We start from the raw sequence: 19,268 nt of genomic DNA, 5'->3' as shown, positions 1-19,268 counted from the left end.
TATATTTCTAAGGTTATATTTTTTCATAGAAATTCATGGCCCACCGGTTACCGCCATTCTAATACCTCCCGGCATTTAAAAGGTTAGTTAGCCATAAGTTGCAGAGAACTTCACACTACACGACATTTATTTGCCAATTTACAGGAGGTATATAAAGGACAATCTGTCACGATGAGTAGATAAGTAGCCAATAATACTACACGTCATTATTATTTAGTTGAAAAATCCTGTAAAATTTGTGTAAAACCGTTTATAACTGCAGTCGAATAAGTAATTACAATAAACTTGAAAAAATGGCAGCCATTGCATGTGTCAGATAATCAAAATACCAACTGTGAGATGTTAATATTAATTGTAGCATTTACCAACATAACCATGTTTCATTTGTTTGCTAAATAATTTCAAATGTCATAATAGAATTAATTACATAAGACTCCGTTTATTTAGTCCAAATTCTCTGATTGGTTTGGTATAATTAGAAGGTGGATTGGTATATTTTGTTTCACAAAAAATGGATAAGGCCAGTTTTGATCGCCACATTCTCAACAAGTATTAATAATTATTATATTTCCTTGTGTTGACATCTTTAATCTTTACACTGGATTTTAAAATGTTGTAATGTTTTTTGTTAATATTCATGAAGTCAAGATATGAAAAAGTTACTAATTATAATATAAATAAGACAGCAAATAATATATGTTTAGTATAGGCACTTAAATACACTGTAATAGGTATATATATATATATATTACACATCGACTCTAGACTTGTAAAGTTTGATTTCCTTGAGGTGCAAATCCACGATGAGATATTTATTTTTTATGAGACAAAATTCGAGAGAACGGTACAATAATATCATGTCATATTAAAATTCATGTCACGTAACCAAGGAACTTTTGTCTAAAAATTCTTTCAGTGTCAAAGACAAAGCAGAAAATTTAATTTATAATGGGAAAATATGTCATAATATATTTTGAGATCTCATGACATATTCAAATTCAAATAAAACTTCTGGAAATGCAAAACTTACGTGATGTTTTTATTTTCAATGGTTTATTTATATGTCTCCTGGAGTTATTAATCTCTTTTCTATGCCTCACGATATTACTATGGCAGTATCCGACAGGCCGCAGATTTTTAACGACACACATTGAATGTAGAGCGAAGCTCTTGCTAAAATCGCTGTAATACCGATAATTTGTCACTTAGTATTTCATAATTATTCAAATCAATCGACAGTGGCTAGTAATTTGAGTTTAGTCAGAGGAGATGACTTGCAAAATTTGTATGTGCGGCCTGTCGATCACGGTCTCATAGAGCGAGAAAACTCGCTGAAGGCATAGGACCGATTAATAACTCTCACCGTGGTAACAACGCTTTACAGGAGGTAAAATTAGGTACTCTTTATCAGTCAAAAATTCATCATTTCAAGTTTAAAATGTGTACGACTTTAATTTATAATAAATAACTTTATTTGATTTAATTTATAAAAGTGTTTTTCTTTCCTATGCGTTTCTTTCTGGGTGTTACAACATGAATAAAAATCAGCGCGCGACACCCTAAATATGTTTTAATCACCTTTAAATAACACCCAGATAATAACTGTGTAAGCTTTTGCAATAATTTTGACGTGTAATTTAATTTTTTATTATTCAAGTATTTATTTTTAAAATATCAATGTTTTATTTTTAAAAAAAATTGTGTACTAAAAAGTGAGAGGATTAATGCCATAGACATTTTTAATAAATACAGTGCTGTCAAATATCACTACAGACAAACTCTTAATGTAAATTACCTACCTTATCTATGATATAAAAAAGCATGCAATAAAAATCAACATGACAGTGTTGGCAATATTTTATTTACAAGAAATTCATTAATAATAAAATCATTAAAAATTGTTTATTTTTTCGATTCAATGTTACATACACTTACATGATTATTGCATTGTTATATTAAAACTAATTTTGTTGGTGGTATTTTTATAAAAGTGCCAACTCTCGAACAATCTCGCCCAAAACGCATAAATGTTACTAAATAATCGATTCCAATGGTTAATTATAAAATTAATCGTAAATATACTGACAAAAAATCATTATATTGAGAATCAATATATTATACTGCATTAAAGCATCATTTGAATGTTACCATGAACACCTAAAAAAAATACTTTACCAGTGAAAATTTAACATGCTGACAGCAGAATTATATATATATATATATTATATAAATCACCATATCTCCTATGAGACATTAGTGTCCTAACAGAATATGTCAACAAGGATTTGTCATTAACCTTCACACACAAAAGGGCAGTGGCGGTTTTCTATGAATGAGGCAGCCGCTTCAGTCAGAAAGTATCAAAATCTTAAAAAGATTCGTATGTTACACAATCGGAGTTTAAAAAAACATAAAAACAACCATTTTTAGGACCTCCAATTCTGTCAACGCCTCGAGGGGCCTCAAAACTTGTCATGGCCTTCGTGAACCTAAATCCTAAGTTTAGAAGGCGGATATTTCTATCCCAGAAAATTATAAATCAACTGTGTTTTTGAAAATATAAAACACTTCCGGTTTAGTATTTATTCAATATTAACAGAGAATACTTCAAACTGCACACGAAAACATATTAACAAGATAAGATGAGTCGCTCGACCAAACCAGATGAACTTGCGAAAGGATTAGTACAGTTCAGGTAGGTATCACATTTGACAACTAGAAACCACACTTATAACTAGAAACGAATCTCGATAGTTTCAGGTAGGTACTTAGTTACTTTTAAAAGTAGAGGACCTGTATGATCAAAAGGGTCTGAGCTATTCAGAATAAGCTGACTGACTGTAAGACTGTGAGAGATAAAAATTACAGAGTTTAACATAGAGTTAAATCCTAATCCGTCTACATAGCGCTTGCGGCGTCCAGTCAATGGGCAGCGCCATCTATGGGTCTCTTTTCGAAGTCATGCCGCTACACATGTTATAATTCATTTAATGCAATTCATTGGTTTAATTAATCTAAGACTCAGTGCAGTGCCGTGTAAAATTAAATTGTTAGTTCACGGCAAATATTATGCATAATTTTAGTAACATTTGTGCGCGGAGAGAAGGTAAATAAGTCTCAACGTTGTCCAATAAATAACGATATAGGAACAATACAATATATTTACCCATAATTTTCAAGTCTTGAAGATTTCTATTCGCATCGAGGAATTTTACAATCAATACAATAATTCAATAGAATAATTAAAAATATTTTTTATCAATAAACCTACTAGAACATAATGGGAAGAGCACTCCCATACAATTTCATGGCATCTTAAAAAATGATATCACTAACACAATATAAATTATTACTAAACGCAGAAAATATTATAAACACGATTTAGTTTATTTCATCAATAATTCATTGTAGGTACCCCATATGATTAATTTTAAAGCATACATGACTGAAAACCTGACCGATGTTTATTTTTGCACTCGGCTAGATGAGATAGGTTACATGTAAATTGTACGTAAAACATTTCACCGTGGCACAGTTCGCCGTGAGCTTTCTTATCGGAAAGAGATGACCGTATTATATTAGATTCAATATGAAACATAAATTCAATTTTCATAGCTGATTTTGGCAAAATTCAAGAATGAAAACATAACCTAACCTAACAAATAATCCAGTATATCGGCTATTTTCAAAAATTTCATGTTGCTGGCTTCCTGTAAGTGTAAACCGACAAGAACCGTGTTTTATTTAGAGATGAATTTTATGTCAGTACTATACGACCCAAAGAGGTTGGAATGTCTTTAAAATACGGGCATATATTTCCGATACATCATTTCACAGTGAAGTGTGATACGGCGAACTGCATACGTACAAGGTCAGAAACAGGCCTGCGTTAAAAAATTACAGTCAAATTTCATATGAATTTATGAATGAATGCGTCCCTCGAAAAGAGGTCTATACACAAACTTGACAAAATACAAACAAGAATTTCCGTGATTTCTAATATAAGTATCTGTCAATGATTCAAAATATAACCATACATCGTTGAATTGAACACCTGTTATTTATTTATTCAAGTGTTTCCTCTCACTTGTACGATTTTGGTTGTTGCATATACAGAGGGTCCTCGTTATCCGAGGGTAATTAGGACTTAAAATACCTCTTAAAGCGAATCCGTTAAAACGGGGACCAAAATTACTTAGTAAATGGGTTTAATTTTGACTTTTAGAATAGAAAAAAAGACTTGAGCAAGACAGAAATAGTGCAGCAGTGTGGGATTGAAAGTGACAGTTGAAGACTGTGAGCTTTTCATTTTCCTGCAAATTTGTAACTGCGGAGACTCGGATAACGAATACTCGTGAGGACCCCACTACCCTGTAGATACCTTTTTGAAGAACGCCTTCAAATGGTTAATAATTTTACCATATTCACAATTGATTAATAACAAATGATAATTGGAATACAAAGTAGTATATTAAACCCATCATCTAAATATAGTTCAATGGTAAATAAAATTACTTTTCATGATGATAGATTATGACATTTTTACCATGGAAGTATCAAAACAGCTATGGCTATATGGAAGGGGAATATTTGTTATAACGGTTACAAAGTCCATGTAAAACGTGTGACTAGTGTTTTCTCGCTCTTTCCTTCATTTCTCTTGGGTTTCATTACTATTAGTCCACATACAGATTTGTGAGCAATAGAACATCCTGCTATATCGCGATAGCACAACAACTTTTTACCTCCATGTTTTACACAGACAATTCAAAATGCTATAGTACTCAGTGTACTATAAAAAAAAACTAGTTTGAATTTTATTTCAAATCGCCCTACGCCGTGCCGTATTTTCATGATGAAGCCAAATAATTGTCGTAAACAACAGAAACTATATTGAAATTATTTAGGTACCGTAAAATGAAAATGAAACCAGAGCCCTCTTTGTAACCTCGCTTCTGTTGCTTACGATAATATTACGACTCCGGAAGGACGATACGATACATTGAATTCTTGCCGTCGTTATATAGACAGAGAAAACATCCAAATATCAATCTTTGTATCAAACACATAAAATTATAATCAGTCGAAAACTGCAAAACGTAATGCAATTATTTATTGATACAGGTAATATTAAAAATAAATAAAAATTCGCTTCAAACGTAATCGTTTCAACCTCGAAAAAATTGCACATAAATTTTGCAACTTAAATTAAAAAAAAAAAAAATACATCACTAAAATATAATATTATACCATGTAATATTAATAATTACACACTGATCGTTTAGAAATGTGTACCATAAAATATGGTACGGTCACCACTAGAATATATATATAGCTATACAAGCATAAAAAAAAAATCACCATTCATTTGAGTCATCTATTTCCAATATCTGCATTATTCATAAAAACAAAAACAACCAAAAAAGATGTTGAAAAAACCTTCTTCTATAGAAGATCAGTAGCGAAGGGTGATAATGTCGTGGGTCCCAGTCCCAGTTCGAATCCTGGGTCTGGCAAATACACATATTATTTTTCAATTTGTGTGAGTCAGAGTATGGACCTAATATGTTGAGCAAGTGGCTTACACCCATTTCTCATAAAAACAAACCTCCACTCTATGGAGGTCCATATGCGCATCTATTCTATACGCAAGGCCGCTATCGGCAGCTCTCGAGGGTAGTTTTTCATATGTTTGTATCGAAGTATTATAATTGTTACAATAAGTTAGTCATCTAAACAGTCAAAACTGTCAATCTTTGTCTATCTTGCTTAAAAATTTAGCATACCCAAGAGAAGTGCTGTTACAACATAGCACTTATTGTAACAATTACAACTGACTTATTGTAATTGTTACAATAAGTGCTAATACTTTGATACAAAACTACCCTCGATAGCTGTCTTGTGTATAGAATAGATGCGATGATCCTATTAGCATCGGACATGGTCAAAAGAAGAAGAAGAATACTTCAGCATTATTATTTAGTTGAAAAATCATGTAAGTAAGTAATTACAATGAATATGAAAAATGGCAGCCGTTGCGTATGTCAGAAAGTCAGAATGTTAACTGAACAATTTTAATATTTGTGGTGTTTACTTACCGAACAGAGCTTCTTGCGCTTGCAAAAGAACTTCAAATGTCATAACAGAAATAACATATGAGACTCTTTCTATTAATAGTTAAAAATCTTTGGCAAAAAACGATTTTAAAATTTGTTCTGAAGAACGGAAAAACACCTGAAATGATCGTTTGCCAAAATTTACATCTGCGAATTCGGAAAATATTGGAAATAAATTACTCATTAATAAGTATGTATATAACACTAGCATTAATTAAGTTTTAATAAAACTATCTACGTAATATACAGAAAATATAGTATGTCCGACATATTGACTGTTTTCAATTCGTATAATTTAATTCAAAAAAATTTTTTTTTGGAAATATTAACATATAACATTATGTTCCCTATTATGTAATTTATCATGAATTTTGGCATCATGCCAATGCTGTCACATATAAATTGTACGTATTACATTTCACCGTAGCACAGTTTACGCTGATCTATTTTACCGGAAAGAGATTGCAGTATAGCATTGAGATCAAAATATAACACGTTATTCATGACGCATTGTATATTTGATAGGTACGAATGACTTGATATCTACAAGCACTTACCAGAATTGTATATAAATATATACAATATGTTTGTATTTCTCTATTGTGCCAATGTATTTTCATCTGTCTCTCCCTTGTATTCCAGTGGTTTTTATTTATACGGTTATCTATTTCCGATACAACAGCTTACAAAGAACTGTGATATGGCCGACTACATACGTACAAATTTACATAGTATAATAGATCTGTATGGACGTGATATTGCCTTTTTAAATTGTCTGTATTTAAATTTCGTAAAGTCAAAACAGAAGACTTTGAACCGTTTATTCTGGATGTCTGTCAAACCAACATGACAAAAAAAACTCACAATCATTATTTGATTTGACAGATTGTATCGTTTTCGTAAATTAATACTACACTACGCCTTACTTTCGTATTGTTAGTAATTTGACTACAGATTGGGATGAAAGCCGCCATCGATAAAATGACAAGATCGACTCTGAATATTTTAATATCTGTAACAATTGGACCACGTTATGCATTTGTAGGTCAAGTAACGCATATTCTGGAAAGGGGTCGGCCATTAAAGAAACCACAGAACTTTCAGTATTTTGAAACTCCCCCCATCGTCACAAATATATACCGCACCAGTCTAAATTAAATCATAACTTTCAAATCCCTCTCATTTGTTTAAAAACATATCGAAAAGTATAATAGCGCCTGTACACGTGCATGGATTTAGTGGTAACTAATTGTGTGTAAATTAAACTATGGCGATAATAACTGTTTACACGCAATTAATAGTGCTGACTGTCCCGCCAATTTCATTCTTCAAGCATAAGCAATCGAGATGCGATGCTGTCATTGTATGGTGCTATTTAGTATGATGTTTTTTCCAGCAGGTTCGCCACTGTCACTCTACTAGACAAGCGCAGACATCACACAAGTTCCAACTATCGCATGAAAATTCAAAAGCTGCTGAACTTTTTTGATCCATGCATGCAATCTTGCAACTTGCACGATAATACGTGTTTACACGTGCATTTTTTCTTGTTATTGCCACGATAATAAGTATTGTCAGCAGTAAATCCATGCATGTGTAAATGGGGTATTATATTCTATATTTTAATGAGGATGAAACTAGTGAAAGTGATGGTAATTGAAATTGAATTAGGAACAGTGTTAATATGTTTTGAATGTGACATCATTTACAAGCAGTTGAAATCACATTTTTGTTTACTCCACTTTGTACTTGTATTCGTTCCATCGGCGGCACCTCAACTGGCATAAAAAATTTGTTGCATATGTACATTATGTCATCAATGCAGCGGTGCTAAATTCAAAACTCTTTGGCAGTTATCATTCGTAACTAATTTTCACATCTACATGTGACTTGATCCATACACGCATATCGCAGTCCAATTATTCTGTGGATGAAAAGCCATTACTATCTAGAAAAAGCAACAAAATTTACATTGTCCAGATAATTTGAATGCCGACCAGGATCAGTTTCGTCAGCTCATATAGATGTATCGTCTCTACCTTTATCATTATATCAATGGTTCAAATCCCAATTTAATTTTAGTACAATGTCATGGTTGAAGGCAAGCAAATTAACAAACAGTCTTCATATAATATATATGAGGAAGGCTATTATTCAGTAATTAGTAAACAAAAAAATATATCCGACATGACTGCTCTTAAATCATTTAAAAAATACACATAAAACATTAATGCGGCATCTTCATAGATCGATAGTTATGATTTGAAAACGGCAGATGGTTATAACTGCAGTTTTCTGACTTTTTAAGTTTTCTTCGATAATATGTTCGAAATTGCATATTCTTTGATGTGGCAAAATATTAGAGCTGCAACTTTATTGGTCACAAAGTAACGTTAACACAATCCCTGCTAACCTTTTAATTACCACATTTAAATAACACGTTAATTATATCTAATGACTCAACGACTCCAAACATGCCAGTCGCGGCGTTAGCACTAAATGAGTTAAAAGATATCTGCATCTCAAATGTGAAAAAAAGTTGATATGACAAAAAGATATATCTGCTTAAAATGCAAGATAAATAAAACTTCGATCTTGATAAAAGAAATGATTTGAGGTTTGTGTTGGGATGCTAATTCCGCATATTTCGATATGAAGTACTTTAAAATATCTTATAAACTAACTCTTGTGAGACTGATCTCAAAACTTTGTTTTTGCTCTCCTGTAAAATTGTGTAAACAGCAGTTATAACCGTTTGCCATCACAGCACCGAACTGTTTAATGTTAACCAACAATTAAACCGGCATAAACGTGTCATCTATTTATAATAAAATATAAATAAATAAATAATAAGTTCTCGCTAAATTTTGTATCGAAAGAAAAAAAAGAATCATAATTATTAGACTTAATGTTCTGATAATGGTTTCATAGCGTGAAATTATTGATTGATTGATTGATGAAACATCCTCATCTTTTAGAGACTTCAGAATTAACGAGTCGGATAAATGATTAAGAGCTGAAATATTTGACCCAATGAGACAATTAAAATTTTTATGAGATAGCGTGCGGTACCAAACAGAAAAAGTTTGCATATCAAACAATTAAGTCCGATTGGGTGCCAACCGCACCGTTTTCGTGTTTTTCAATTCGATTTATTAACTTGTTGGATCGCTTGAGGTTTCTTTGTTTCAAATATCGATCAAATTGGATTATTTTTTCACTAAAGTTAACGATAATAGTTCAACAATTTTATTCCATACAGTGGAATAATTTAAAACCAGTTATGTGGATTTCTAGTATATGATATTAAGAGATTTCATCGCGTAATAGCCTTCCGCGTTTTGCTTTGGTAATTATATGCTATATGAATACATAAGTATTATAATATTTAAATTTATCTAAATAGAAACACTTTTCTGATACAGACTTTGAATACATCACATACCTACATTTTTTGTATATAAAATAATAGATATAAAAAAAAATATGATTCCGAAACAAAAACACTAATTTAAAAATAATAACATATTTTGATGGCTATAATATTTACATATTAACTTTTTCTGGAAAAACATCTAAGACAAAAAAGAAATTAATAATAATTCATAATTTCATAATAAAAAATATATATATATTAAAAATACGCATAACATCTGTAAAACAAAAAACCTTGAAGGAATAAATACAAAGATTTTGGACTGGCAGCATTTCGCATTCTTTTGCATTCGAAACATCAAATACGTAACCATTTTGTATCACGATTAACGTTAGGAATTAAATAGAGACATTAATTATTACAATTTGCCCGGATAATTTACCGTGATATTGAATTCAAGAAAATTCCTCCACTGCGTCAGTGACACATCCAATGTCCAGCTTAGCGGCAGCACACAAACTCTGTGTCAATATAATTTCAAAAAATATGTTTGCACACCAAAGAACATTTGTCCCGGCGTGTAATGATAAGAAACTGCAATTAGTTTGGATTTAGTAGACGAAAAATCATTATTTAACATGTATCATGCTGTTTTATGAATATACGCACATTTGCGTCGGCAGGGAATTATGAATCATTTCATTTTTTTTTAAATTTCAATATATGATTTGCAAGGAAGCTTATGAACCATTTTTTAAACCCTTATTCGGAGGGCATTGAAACCAATGACATTATTAATGGACGACTCACTCAGTACAGTAGCTAGCAAGTAAATTCAAACATAACATTCGCACGTGCATAGGTAGACGTCACGCAATATCCATTATGCGATATCACGCATCGGGAATTTATAGCAATATCACCTTTATTGTAATGGCGTTAGAACAGTGTTTCTAGTATCAATGTTCGTTTGAGCGAACCCGTTCGAACCGAACCATTCGGCAGACCCGACAAGAAGCTTCGAGAATTTATAGCAATATCACCTTTATTGTAATGGCGTTAGAACAGGTTATGCCATTCGGCAGACCCGACAAAAAAGTGAGTGTCATTTTTTTTTCCAGATGCTTCGTCCATATTAATGTCATTGATTGAAACATTACAAATACCCATACCCTGAATCCAGACACAATAATTAAATAAGCAACATACGGTAGATTTTGTCCTGCTTTCTATTATTCCTCCAAGGTTTAAATTAAAGTATAAAAGATATATAATTCTAAGAAAAGCGATAAATGTTTTAAAATAATATTAATTACATATTATGTACATTCTTTTGGTGACGCTACACTAGCGCCAATGATGCGTAATGAGCATGCCGCCATTAAAATTCATTTAATAAAAAAAAAACACACACTAGCTACTATACCACCGTCACAAAATGAATTGCCTTGATTCACATTTTTATGATAATGAAACTAGTAGGGAGGTTTTTTATGTTTTATAGTTATACAAAACGTTTTTAGTTTTGTTGTATTGGTAGTCATAGAAAAATGGATATTCTGCAGCTTTTGTTTATGGCCCGCCATCTTTCACAGCTGTTTATACATAATTATTTTTTTTAACATATTGATAGTTCGATGTTTTTGATAGCCTATTTAGTATGTCCTTTCACACACAGTTAAAACGAAATTCATCATGTTCGAAATTGTCAATTTATTTAGTAATTTAAAAAACAATACCATCCATTTATAACAAATCGGCGGCTCTCGTGGTGCAGTGTGCAAGGCGCTGGGCCTTCCATCACGGAGTTCTGGGTTCGATTCCCAGTGAGCTCAAAATATATTTACATAATCTAATATGTAAATTCCTCAAGCCTGGGAGTTTTACCACTATTATTGGGGTTCACGGTCTGGTCTGGTGTTTAATAAAGAAACAAATAATAATAAAAAAACATGATTCAAGGTTTTTCTTGGCTATGAGTGACTTTAAAATTTTAATGAAATTCTTGCGGTTTTGATAGATGTAAAGTTTGCTACAAATGAATTTGCAATGCAAGTCAATTGAAGAATCATTAGTTAGTAGTATTTATCCAGTTTCACTATTTATATATTTAGGCTCCGTTTTCTTTTCTTCAGGCATAATATCTAGTGTCAGTGTGATTTATTTAATTTTAACTGACGGCGTACCCGTAAGGCATCGCAGGACCTATAGTTATCATTATTTCAATATCAATTCATTATAAATAGATTATAATTATGATTATAAAACTAATTTTCGAATACGTCACCCATATGCATGCAAAAAACTCATGTATAATAATAATATATAACATTAAACTGTTTTTAAAACAGGTCGAGAAAGGATTTTGTCGATTTAATTATGAGATTGACACAAATAAAATGAATACAATATTCAATTAAAAAACACATTGTCAAGACACATATGGAGATAATTCAATCCACGATACCTATAGTAAATTATGGACCAAATATTCTAAGTTTTTCGTAACACGTTTTCAAGTTATGTGTTTACATTTAGGTTTTACGGGTTCATTGTTTGATTTGACCTTTCGATATGACCCATTGGTATGCGGTATAAAGCCAATGAGATTTTATATCACTATTATGCGGCTAACCTCACAGTAGTCGAAACTGAGATAGTGCAATGTACGATCTGTGTGGGTATGGGTATTTATAGAAGCCGTTCGCAACCAAATTTCACCCTCACCTAAAAAAAATTTCTATTTGCCTGGCAGTTTTTTGTAATTTATCTCAAAATGGCAGTTAATGGCGGTAACCAACTTTGAAACCAATAGCTTTATATGACGATAATACGTCTTATATATTAAATATAATCTGCGCAAACCTCTAAATATTTATAGGTTAATAATCTGTTTAAAATGTTCAAGATGAATAATTTAAAAATGTTTCAGAAAACATCTGCATAGTCCAAAATAATTTGCTGATTAAAATTCACGCGTTAAACATTGACAGATGTTGAAAACCGATGTCATTTTTATATGTCATGGGATTCCCTTCTGTAACAAAATCGTACATTGACCACTGTCGGTTTGGACATTAAGAAACAGCGGTTAGATGTAAATTGTATGTATTATAATTCGCCGTGAGCTGTTGTATTGGAAACAGATGGTCGTATAGCATTGAGATTAAAAATTGACCTGTTAATCGTAGAGCATTGCAGACGACAATGTTCCAATTTTATTAGATTCAATAAGAACATTAATTTGATAGGTAAAGACTTGATACTTACGAGCACCTGCTGGCGGCTAACCTACTTTTGGTGTTTTTAGTGTTTTATTTAGACATGAATTTGATCTCATAGCTATACGGCCAACTGTTTCTGATACAACATCATACTTTGAACTGTGATACGGCCAACTGCATATGTCCAATTGTCCGGACACAATAAAAAGCGAAATACAATCTCATTGGCTAAAGAGTGTCTCCTAAATGATATGCCAAAACAATCGCAGAAATACATACTACTGATGTATCGTTTGGAAGAATTCACAATAAACAGTGTCAAGACATTTTTAATTATGAAACGGTAAAAAGCTGTTTGCTGATTAAAATTATGATATTGAAAAACTATGGATCGTGGAAATCATTGCAGACTGATTATCGCTGCGGACATTTTATTGGAAATCTAACGAACCAAAAATATACACGCTCTGTCATGTACACCGTATGCTCCCTACCCCCGCTTCCGTCATTCACATTACATACAGCAACGTGAAATTGCAGTCATGACATTTTGGTTGTAGAATAGTCAAACACAAATTCCTTGATTGAAAGTAGTCGGCAATAGCTGGTGAAAATCATTGCAGACATCAGACCGAATGCTTCAATAAACAGCGTCTTGACGATTGTTATATCACGGCTGCGGACGTTTTAGTGGCAATCGGTGGTACTAAAAATCCTCCATATCACGTATACATCTATTCCACTGATCCCCGCTTCCGTCCTTTACACTACATGTCAAATCGCAGCCATGATATTTTGGTCGTAGAATAGTTAAAAACTAATTGCAGATATCGGATTGAATGCTTCATTTAACAGGTTCTCGACAATACCCGTCGTTACGAATCGATTAAAAACTATTTGCCGATCAGAACGCACCCGTCGATGATCATGTGAAAAGCGGGAGGTGGTAGAAATCGTAGCCTCTCTGTCCCCTGGCCGCCAGCCAGATGTAGACAACATGGTATGCGCCGGGGACAAAGCAGATGAGCCCGGCAACGAAGAAAACGGCCCCCTGGATCCCGTTTTCGGGGTCGGCCACCGCGAACGCCCCCATTATGAGGAGGCCCGTGCCAATGAGGAGGAGCACCACCGCCGCCAGGACGGTCCGCCAGTTCTCTTTGACTTTCGGGTGCTTCCAACAGTAGACATCTGTCGTTTGGTTGACAGGTAGGTACTCGTGGATGAGCGAGTCGGAATCTCTGGATGTGGTGTCGTCGGTGCATTTGTAAGTCCTGCTGTTGGAACACAAGAGAAAATATCGTGTTAATTAAACTGTTTAGTTTAGGCAGGGTTTAAATAAATTTAAAAAACTAACCAACACCATCTGCTATCCGTATTCTTAGTTCAATGAAAACGAATAAGTATGACTGACAAACATAAGTGTAAAGTGTTCAATCAATGTGTCGTACCAACGCTCACGTATGTGTGTAAAACATGGATTCTTAATGTATGCGAAATCCAAAAATTATGAGTAGCACAACGGGGCATGGAAATGTGCATGTTTGGACATATCGCGGAAAGATCACAAAGGAAACATTGACGTTAATGGCCTCACCAAACCACACCCGGTCTTCAGGCATATCACGAAAACATTTTTTTATGACTAGGAATGTCTCAAGAGCATTTACCCAAGACTGAGGTCACCATGCACATATGTTTTGACTGAATTTACGTTAAAAATACCTATGGGATGAGATGAGCACGTAGAGGCAATATTAAAAATAATAATAATAAGTAACAAAAGCTAATACAAAACTGCCGAACATTCTAGGTGAAGAGATCTTCACGTCGGCAGTATGACGTTGCGAATTTTCTAAATGCAACAAATTTGGACTTTGTGGTGACCAGGTCGGACGGTCCGATGGGCCCAACAGCTAGTTGAACCGACTTGAGCAGCTCTTCCCTTTCCGTACACATTTTAGGACATTCCCAGAGGATGTGGTTTGCATCCTGTATTTCTCCGCCACAAAAGAAACAGATGTAATGGCAATGGGCTGGACAAATGCCGACATACAGTGGTATCCAAGGGGCACTAAATGTCCACAGGGATGCCCTAAAACCCGCAGGATAGACGACCTCATAAATTTCAGTTGATGTATGTGACAGTGAAAAATTAAGCGTGAAATATATTATGGTGCATGTCGCATACTATCACGTGACGTCACAGTAAGCTGCCGCTACGGGAAAAAACTTGTGTGATGTTGTTTTTCTTGATGTTTAAAATGTTATCAGACTGATGCTCCCATCTCGTAGCACATTTTGAACCTTTAAATGAACATTGCCAAACTGCCGAAATCACCAGAACAGCAAAGAGGTCACCTCACGTTGTACTGCACTGCATCGACTCCTGCATGACTCAATGAATGTTTTTTTATCATTTCTACATGCCTACACATTTTCGAAATAATGTCAAAATCGCATGTTTTTTGCGGTTGGCACTATGTATTTTCTATAAGAATATTGTCTATTATCTATGGTCTGCAGGTTGGGTTCTGTTCAAAATATTATTGAATTTACAGACTCGTTACGAGGTTACTCCATCATTGAATTTACAGAGATCGTGTTCGTTCAAAATATTCTGCAAAATGACGAAACCATAGACTAAATTTGTCACCGTGACAGTACGCGACATGCATCTCAATATAATCACAATTTTAGTGACTTCATCCAGCGTTGGATCGATCTCGGCTAATGACGATGATGACATTAATATTGTGTTTTATTTTAATTAATACATATACGTATATTGGTCGTGATTTTGAAAACAGTACATTATAATACATTCAATGGAGATTCTAAACAACGATCAACAAAATCTAAGCATTAAGTAGGTAATTAAGAAGACATAATCGATAGAATGTTCACTTATATACGTTTAAGACAAAAAAATAAACTAAACAATGTTTACGAAAATGCTAATACTATGGGTAAACAATGATTTCAAGTGACCTTTGTGTTGGTATTATTATAAACAATGATTTCAAGTGACCTTTATGTTGTTATTATTATCAGAGAATAATATTTTGAAGTTATTTCATAATAATTATTGTCTATGCTTCAAATTGGAGCCAATACATAATCTAGATTATCCAGTGTTTACTTTGTGATAACCCTCTCATCCATATCAAAAATAAAATTCAATCTTTTAATTAGCATTTTTACTATTTCACTCATACCGTCGGTCTCTTCTGTTATAACTCAAAAATTACTCGACCAATATTATAGCTCATAGACTATACTGTGAATACGAATTTATTAGCCTTTTCGAGTTTCGTCTTCTTATGGTGCTCCTAACCCAACAAAATACAATTTTACGTCTGTTTCTTCGTTATAACTCAAAAATTACTCGACCAATATTGATAAAACTTGCACATCTTATTTTAGTTTCATACCCCGTTTACACATGCATGGATTTACTGCTGGCAGTACGTATTATCGCGGCCATAACAAGAAAATGTACATTATCCTGCAGTTGCAAGATTGCATGCATGATTCAAAAAAGTTCGGAAGCTTCTGAATTTTCATGTGACAGTTGGGTTGCTCGGAGCATTTTGACGTCTATCGATTTTCACAACCTGTCTGAACCTGTCAAATAGCAACACAATGACAATAAACACGTTTGCTAACGCTTGAAGAATGAAATTTTTGGACAGTAAACAGTTATTATCGCGATTGTTTAATTTACACACTATTGTTGTTAGCAAATCCATTCACGTTAACAGGCCCAGCGCATCTATTCTATACACAAGACTGCTTTCGGCCGCTACGGCAGCTATATAGGGTAGGTTTTTCTATCGAAGTATTAGCATTTATTGTAACGATTACAATAAGTTAGCTGTCTAAACTGTCTATCTCGCTCTAAAACTTAATACACCCAAGAGAGGTGCTGTTAAAACATAGCACTTATTGTAATTGTTCTGATACAAACCTACCCTAGATAGCTGCCGAAAGCAGTCTTGTATATAGAATAGATGTGCTGAAAATGGAAGTGTGAAGTCGTTGACAGATGAACAAAACAAATCAAAACAGCGTTGTTGTCGTTGTGAATAGTTATTAATCAAATTATATGCGACATATTAAACATATTGAACAGTATATACAGTGATGCCATAGCATGCGTGAAACTCCACAAACGGTCGTGTAAATTCTCGTGTAAGTGTCCGGCAAGGTGATACCATTTCACCTAAACTATTCACCGCTACTCTTGAGGACTTATTTAGGAAACTTGATTGGGAGGAAAAAGGTGTTCCAATTAACGGAGAGCACCTCAGTCACCTGCGCTTTGCAGATGATATTGTTATACTCTCACAAGACCCGAAAGACCTCCAAGGTAGAATGCAAGAACTCGCGGATGTCAGTCAAACGGTCGGTCTAAAGATAAATGTCTCAAAGACAAAAGTGATGAGGAACTGTTTTTCGGACCCTGCGATTATCTGTATTTCTGGCACCCAACTCGAGTAAGTCTCCAGCTACTACTATCTCGGACAGCAGGTGTCCATAGGCGGAAGCATGCACAATGAAATTGCTCGAAGAACAAAGCTGGGATGGAGTGCTTACGGACGTCTGAATAGTATCTTCAAGAGTGACCTACCATTATGTCTTAAGCGTAGGGTGTTCAACCAATGTGTGCTACCCGTGCTCACGTATGGCTGCGAGACGTGGACCCTCAACACGAGAGGTGTCCAAAAGTTAAGAGTCACGCAGCGAGGCATGGAGAGGTGCATGTTGGGCATCACGCGAAAGGACCGTAAGAGAAACGAATGGGTTAGGAAGCAGACAAGAGTACGCGATGTAATAGACGTTGCCAAACAGCTGAAATGGAGATGGGCGGGGCACATTGCTCGCCGAAAGGACGGCCGCTGGACGAATGCCGTCATCCAGTGGTACCCAAGGGGTACGAAACGGCCACAGGGTCGCCCTAGGGGCCGCTGGATTGACGAACTGGTAAAGTTCGGCGGAAATACGTGGCAGCGAACGACACAGGACCGAGAGAGTTGGAGAGAGGTTGGGGAGGCCTTCATCCAGCAGTGGATTGGCCCCGGCTGATGATGATGATATGTGAATATTATATTTTATGGTGGTTGGTTAAAATAATGGGGAACATTTTCAATAGGAAAAAGATTTACCTATCTATAGAAAACTTCTTCTTGTCTCGTTTAGTGGAAGCCAGCAGCAAACAAATTTTGAAAATAACCGATTGTTAGGTTAGGTTAGGTTTTCATTCTTGAATTCATGAATTTTGCCAAAATCGGCTATGGTTCCCGTCTGGCTTCCCGTAAACCGACTTGTACCGAAAACATTTGTAAAAATGTTTCACCACAAAACATTGTGTTATTATGTTTTTTTTGTATTTATCTAATAGACATTAGCTTGGTTAAAAATAATACTATTCAAATTTGGGATACAAATAGAAATAAAAATGAATAAGCCAATGAATTAGCAAGTTGTCATCTGTGGTTTCTAGAAATGGACCATGGTACAAATTTACACTATTACTCACTGTTTAGTAGTGAGTAATGATAGATGGTATTGGAATCATTTATTATAGCCATAGTATTTAATTAAAAAATACTGTAAGAAAAATATTTTAACATATCCCAGATATCAAACCATCTAATATAACATTTTATTTCAGTTGGAATACTTTTGTTTGATTTTAGAACGTATTTAAAATGAGAATGTAGATTCGTCAAGTTTGACAGAGAAATGGACTCGCGTACTGACGGCCCCGGTCTTATCGTGTTAATTGGCTATTAGGGGCAATTTTAATGGATCGAATCGAAGGTAATCGTATACCAGGTGTGTAATATGCATTGATTTACCTGCATGTGTGGTCAATGTCTCTGAATTTAGCCTTGATAGGTGAACGATCCCCAGTCGATCCGTATACTTTGATTGCTTCATCTGTCTCTTCTTCGAAGGCATCGTCTATAGAAAACCGCTTCTCGTGACTACTGCCGAAAGGCCGCGTCATTTTGTCACGCCTTTTCACAAGTTTGAGATCAGGTAATACTTTTAATCACTCATTTATGAAGATCGAAGTAAACAAAGGCAGCTGTCAAAAATACTTATTTATTTGGGACTGCGTTGCGGCGCTACTGTGTTGGTAGCACTTCCGTGCACTAATGTACAGTGTTTCCATGCTTCAACATTAAACAACGGGTTGCCATATTAACGAAACATAAAATTCGAGACAGGTAATACTGGAACATTCTACAAATTAAATTCTTTTATTTTGCTATTACCGTTAGGTAAAACTAAATGAATTCTAGAGTAATTTATAATAAACGTAGGTATCTATCACTTGTTTACTTTCAACTCACCTAGCCAAATTGATCAAGTATGAGCAATAGCTGTTAATAATTTTTGCAATGTAATAAAAAAAATATTAGCAATACGTGATTGAAAAAGTATTTATTTCACAAAATATAATAAGAATCAGGACTCCAAAATTTAAAGTTAATTTCGATCCACAGTAATTTAAATTTTTCTTCTATTTGAATTATTACATAA

At 34.1% G+C, this 19,268-nt stretch overlaps 1 protein-coding gene across 1 annotated transcript; it reads right to left on the bottom strand.

The window, feature by feature from the left end:
- Nucleotides 1-11,112: 11,112 nt before the first annotated feature.
- On the bottom strand, nt 11,113-18,867 carry LOC147069374 (transmembrane protein 134). The gene is made up of 2 exons (XM_085950776.1): nt 18,578-18,867; nt 11,113-13,990 (listed from the first exon to the last, which is right to left on the bottom strand). The coding sequence occupies exons 1-2, from the start codon at nt 18,727-18,729 to the stop codon at nt 13,642-13,644; spliced, it is 501 nt and encodes a 166-aa protein (XP_085806902.1). The 5' UTR covers nt 18,730-18,867; the 3' UTR covers nt 11,113-13,641.
- Nucleotides 18,868-19,268: the final 401 nt, after the last annotated feature.

The sequence above is a fragment of the Rhyacophila brunnea genome, unplaced genomic scaffold, assembly GCF_057557595.1.
Source record: "Rhyacophila brunnea isolate RB1 unplaced genomic scaffold, BYU_Rbru_1.0 scaffold_23, whole genome shotgun sequence".
NCBI lineage: Eukaryota > Metazoa > Arthropoda > Insecta > Trichoptera > Rhyacophilidae > Rhyacophila > Rhyacophila brunnea.
Note: the sequence above shows the minus strand (reverse complement) of the source record. Positions and strands in the feature narration are given on the sequence as shown.

What these genes read in the sequence shown, in the direction of transcription:
- LOC147069374 (XM_085950776.1), bottom strand. Translation starts at nt 18,729, where the DNA reads ATGACGCGGCCTTTCGGCAGTAGTCACGAGAAGCGGTTTTCTATAGAC. An exon ending in GACATTGACCACACATGCAG is followed by an intron (nt 13,991 to 18,577) that starts GTAAATCAATGC and finishes GTGTTCCAACAG; the next exon opens with CAGGACTTACAAATGCACCG.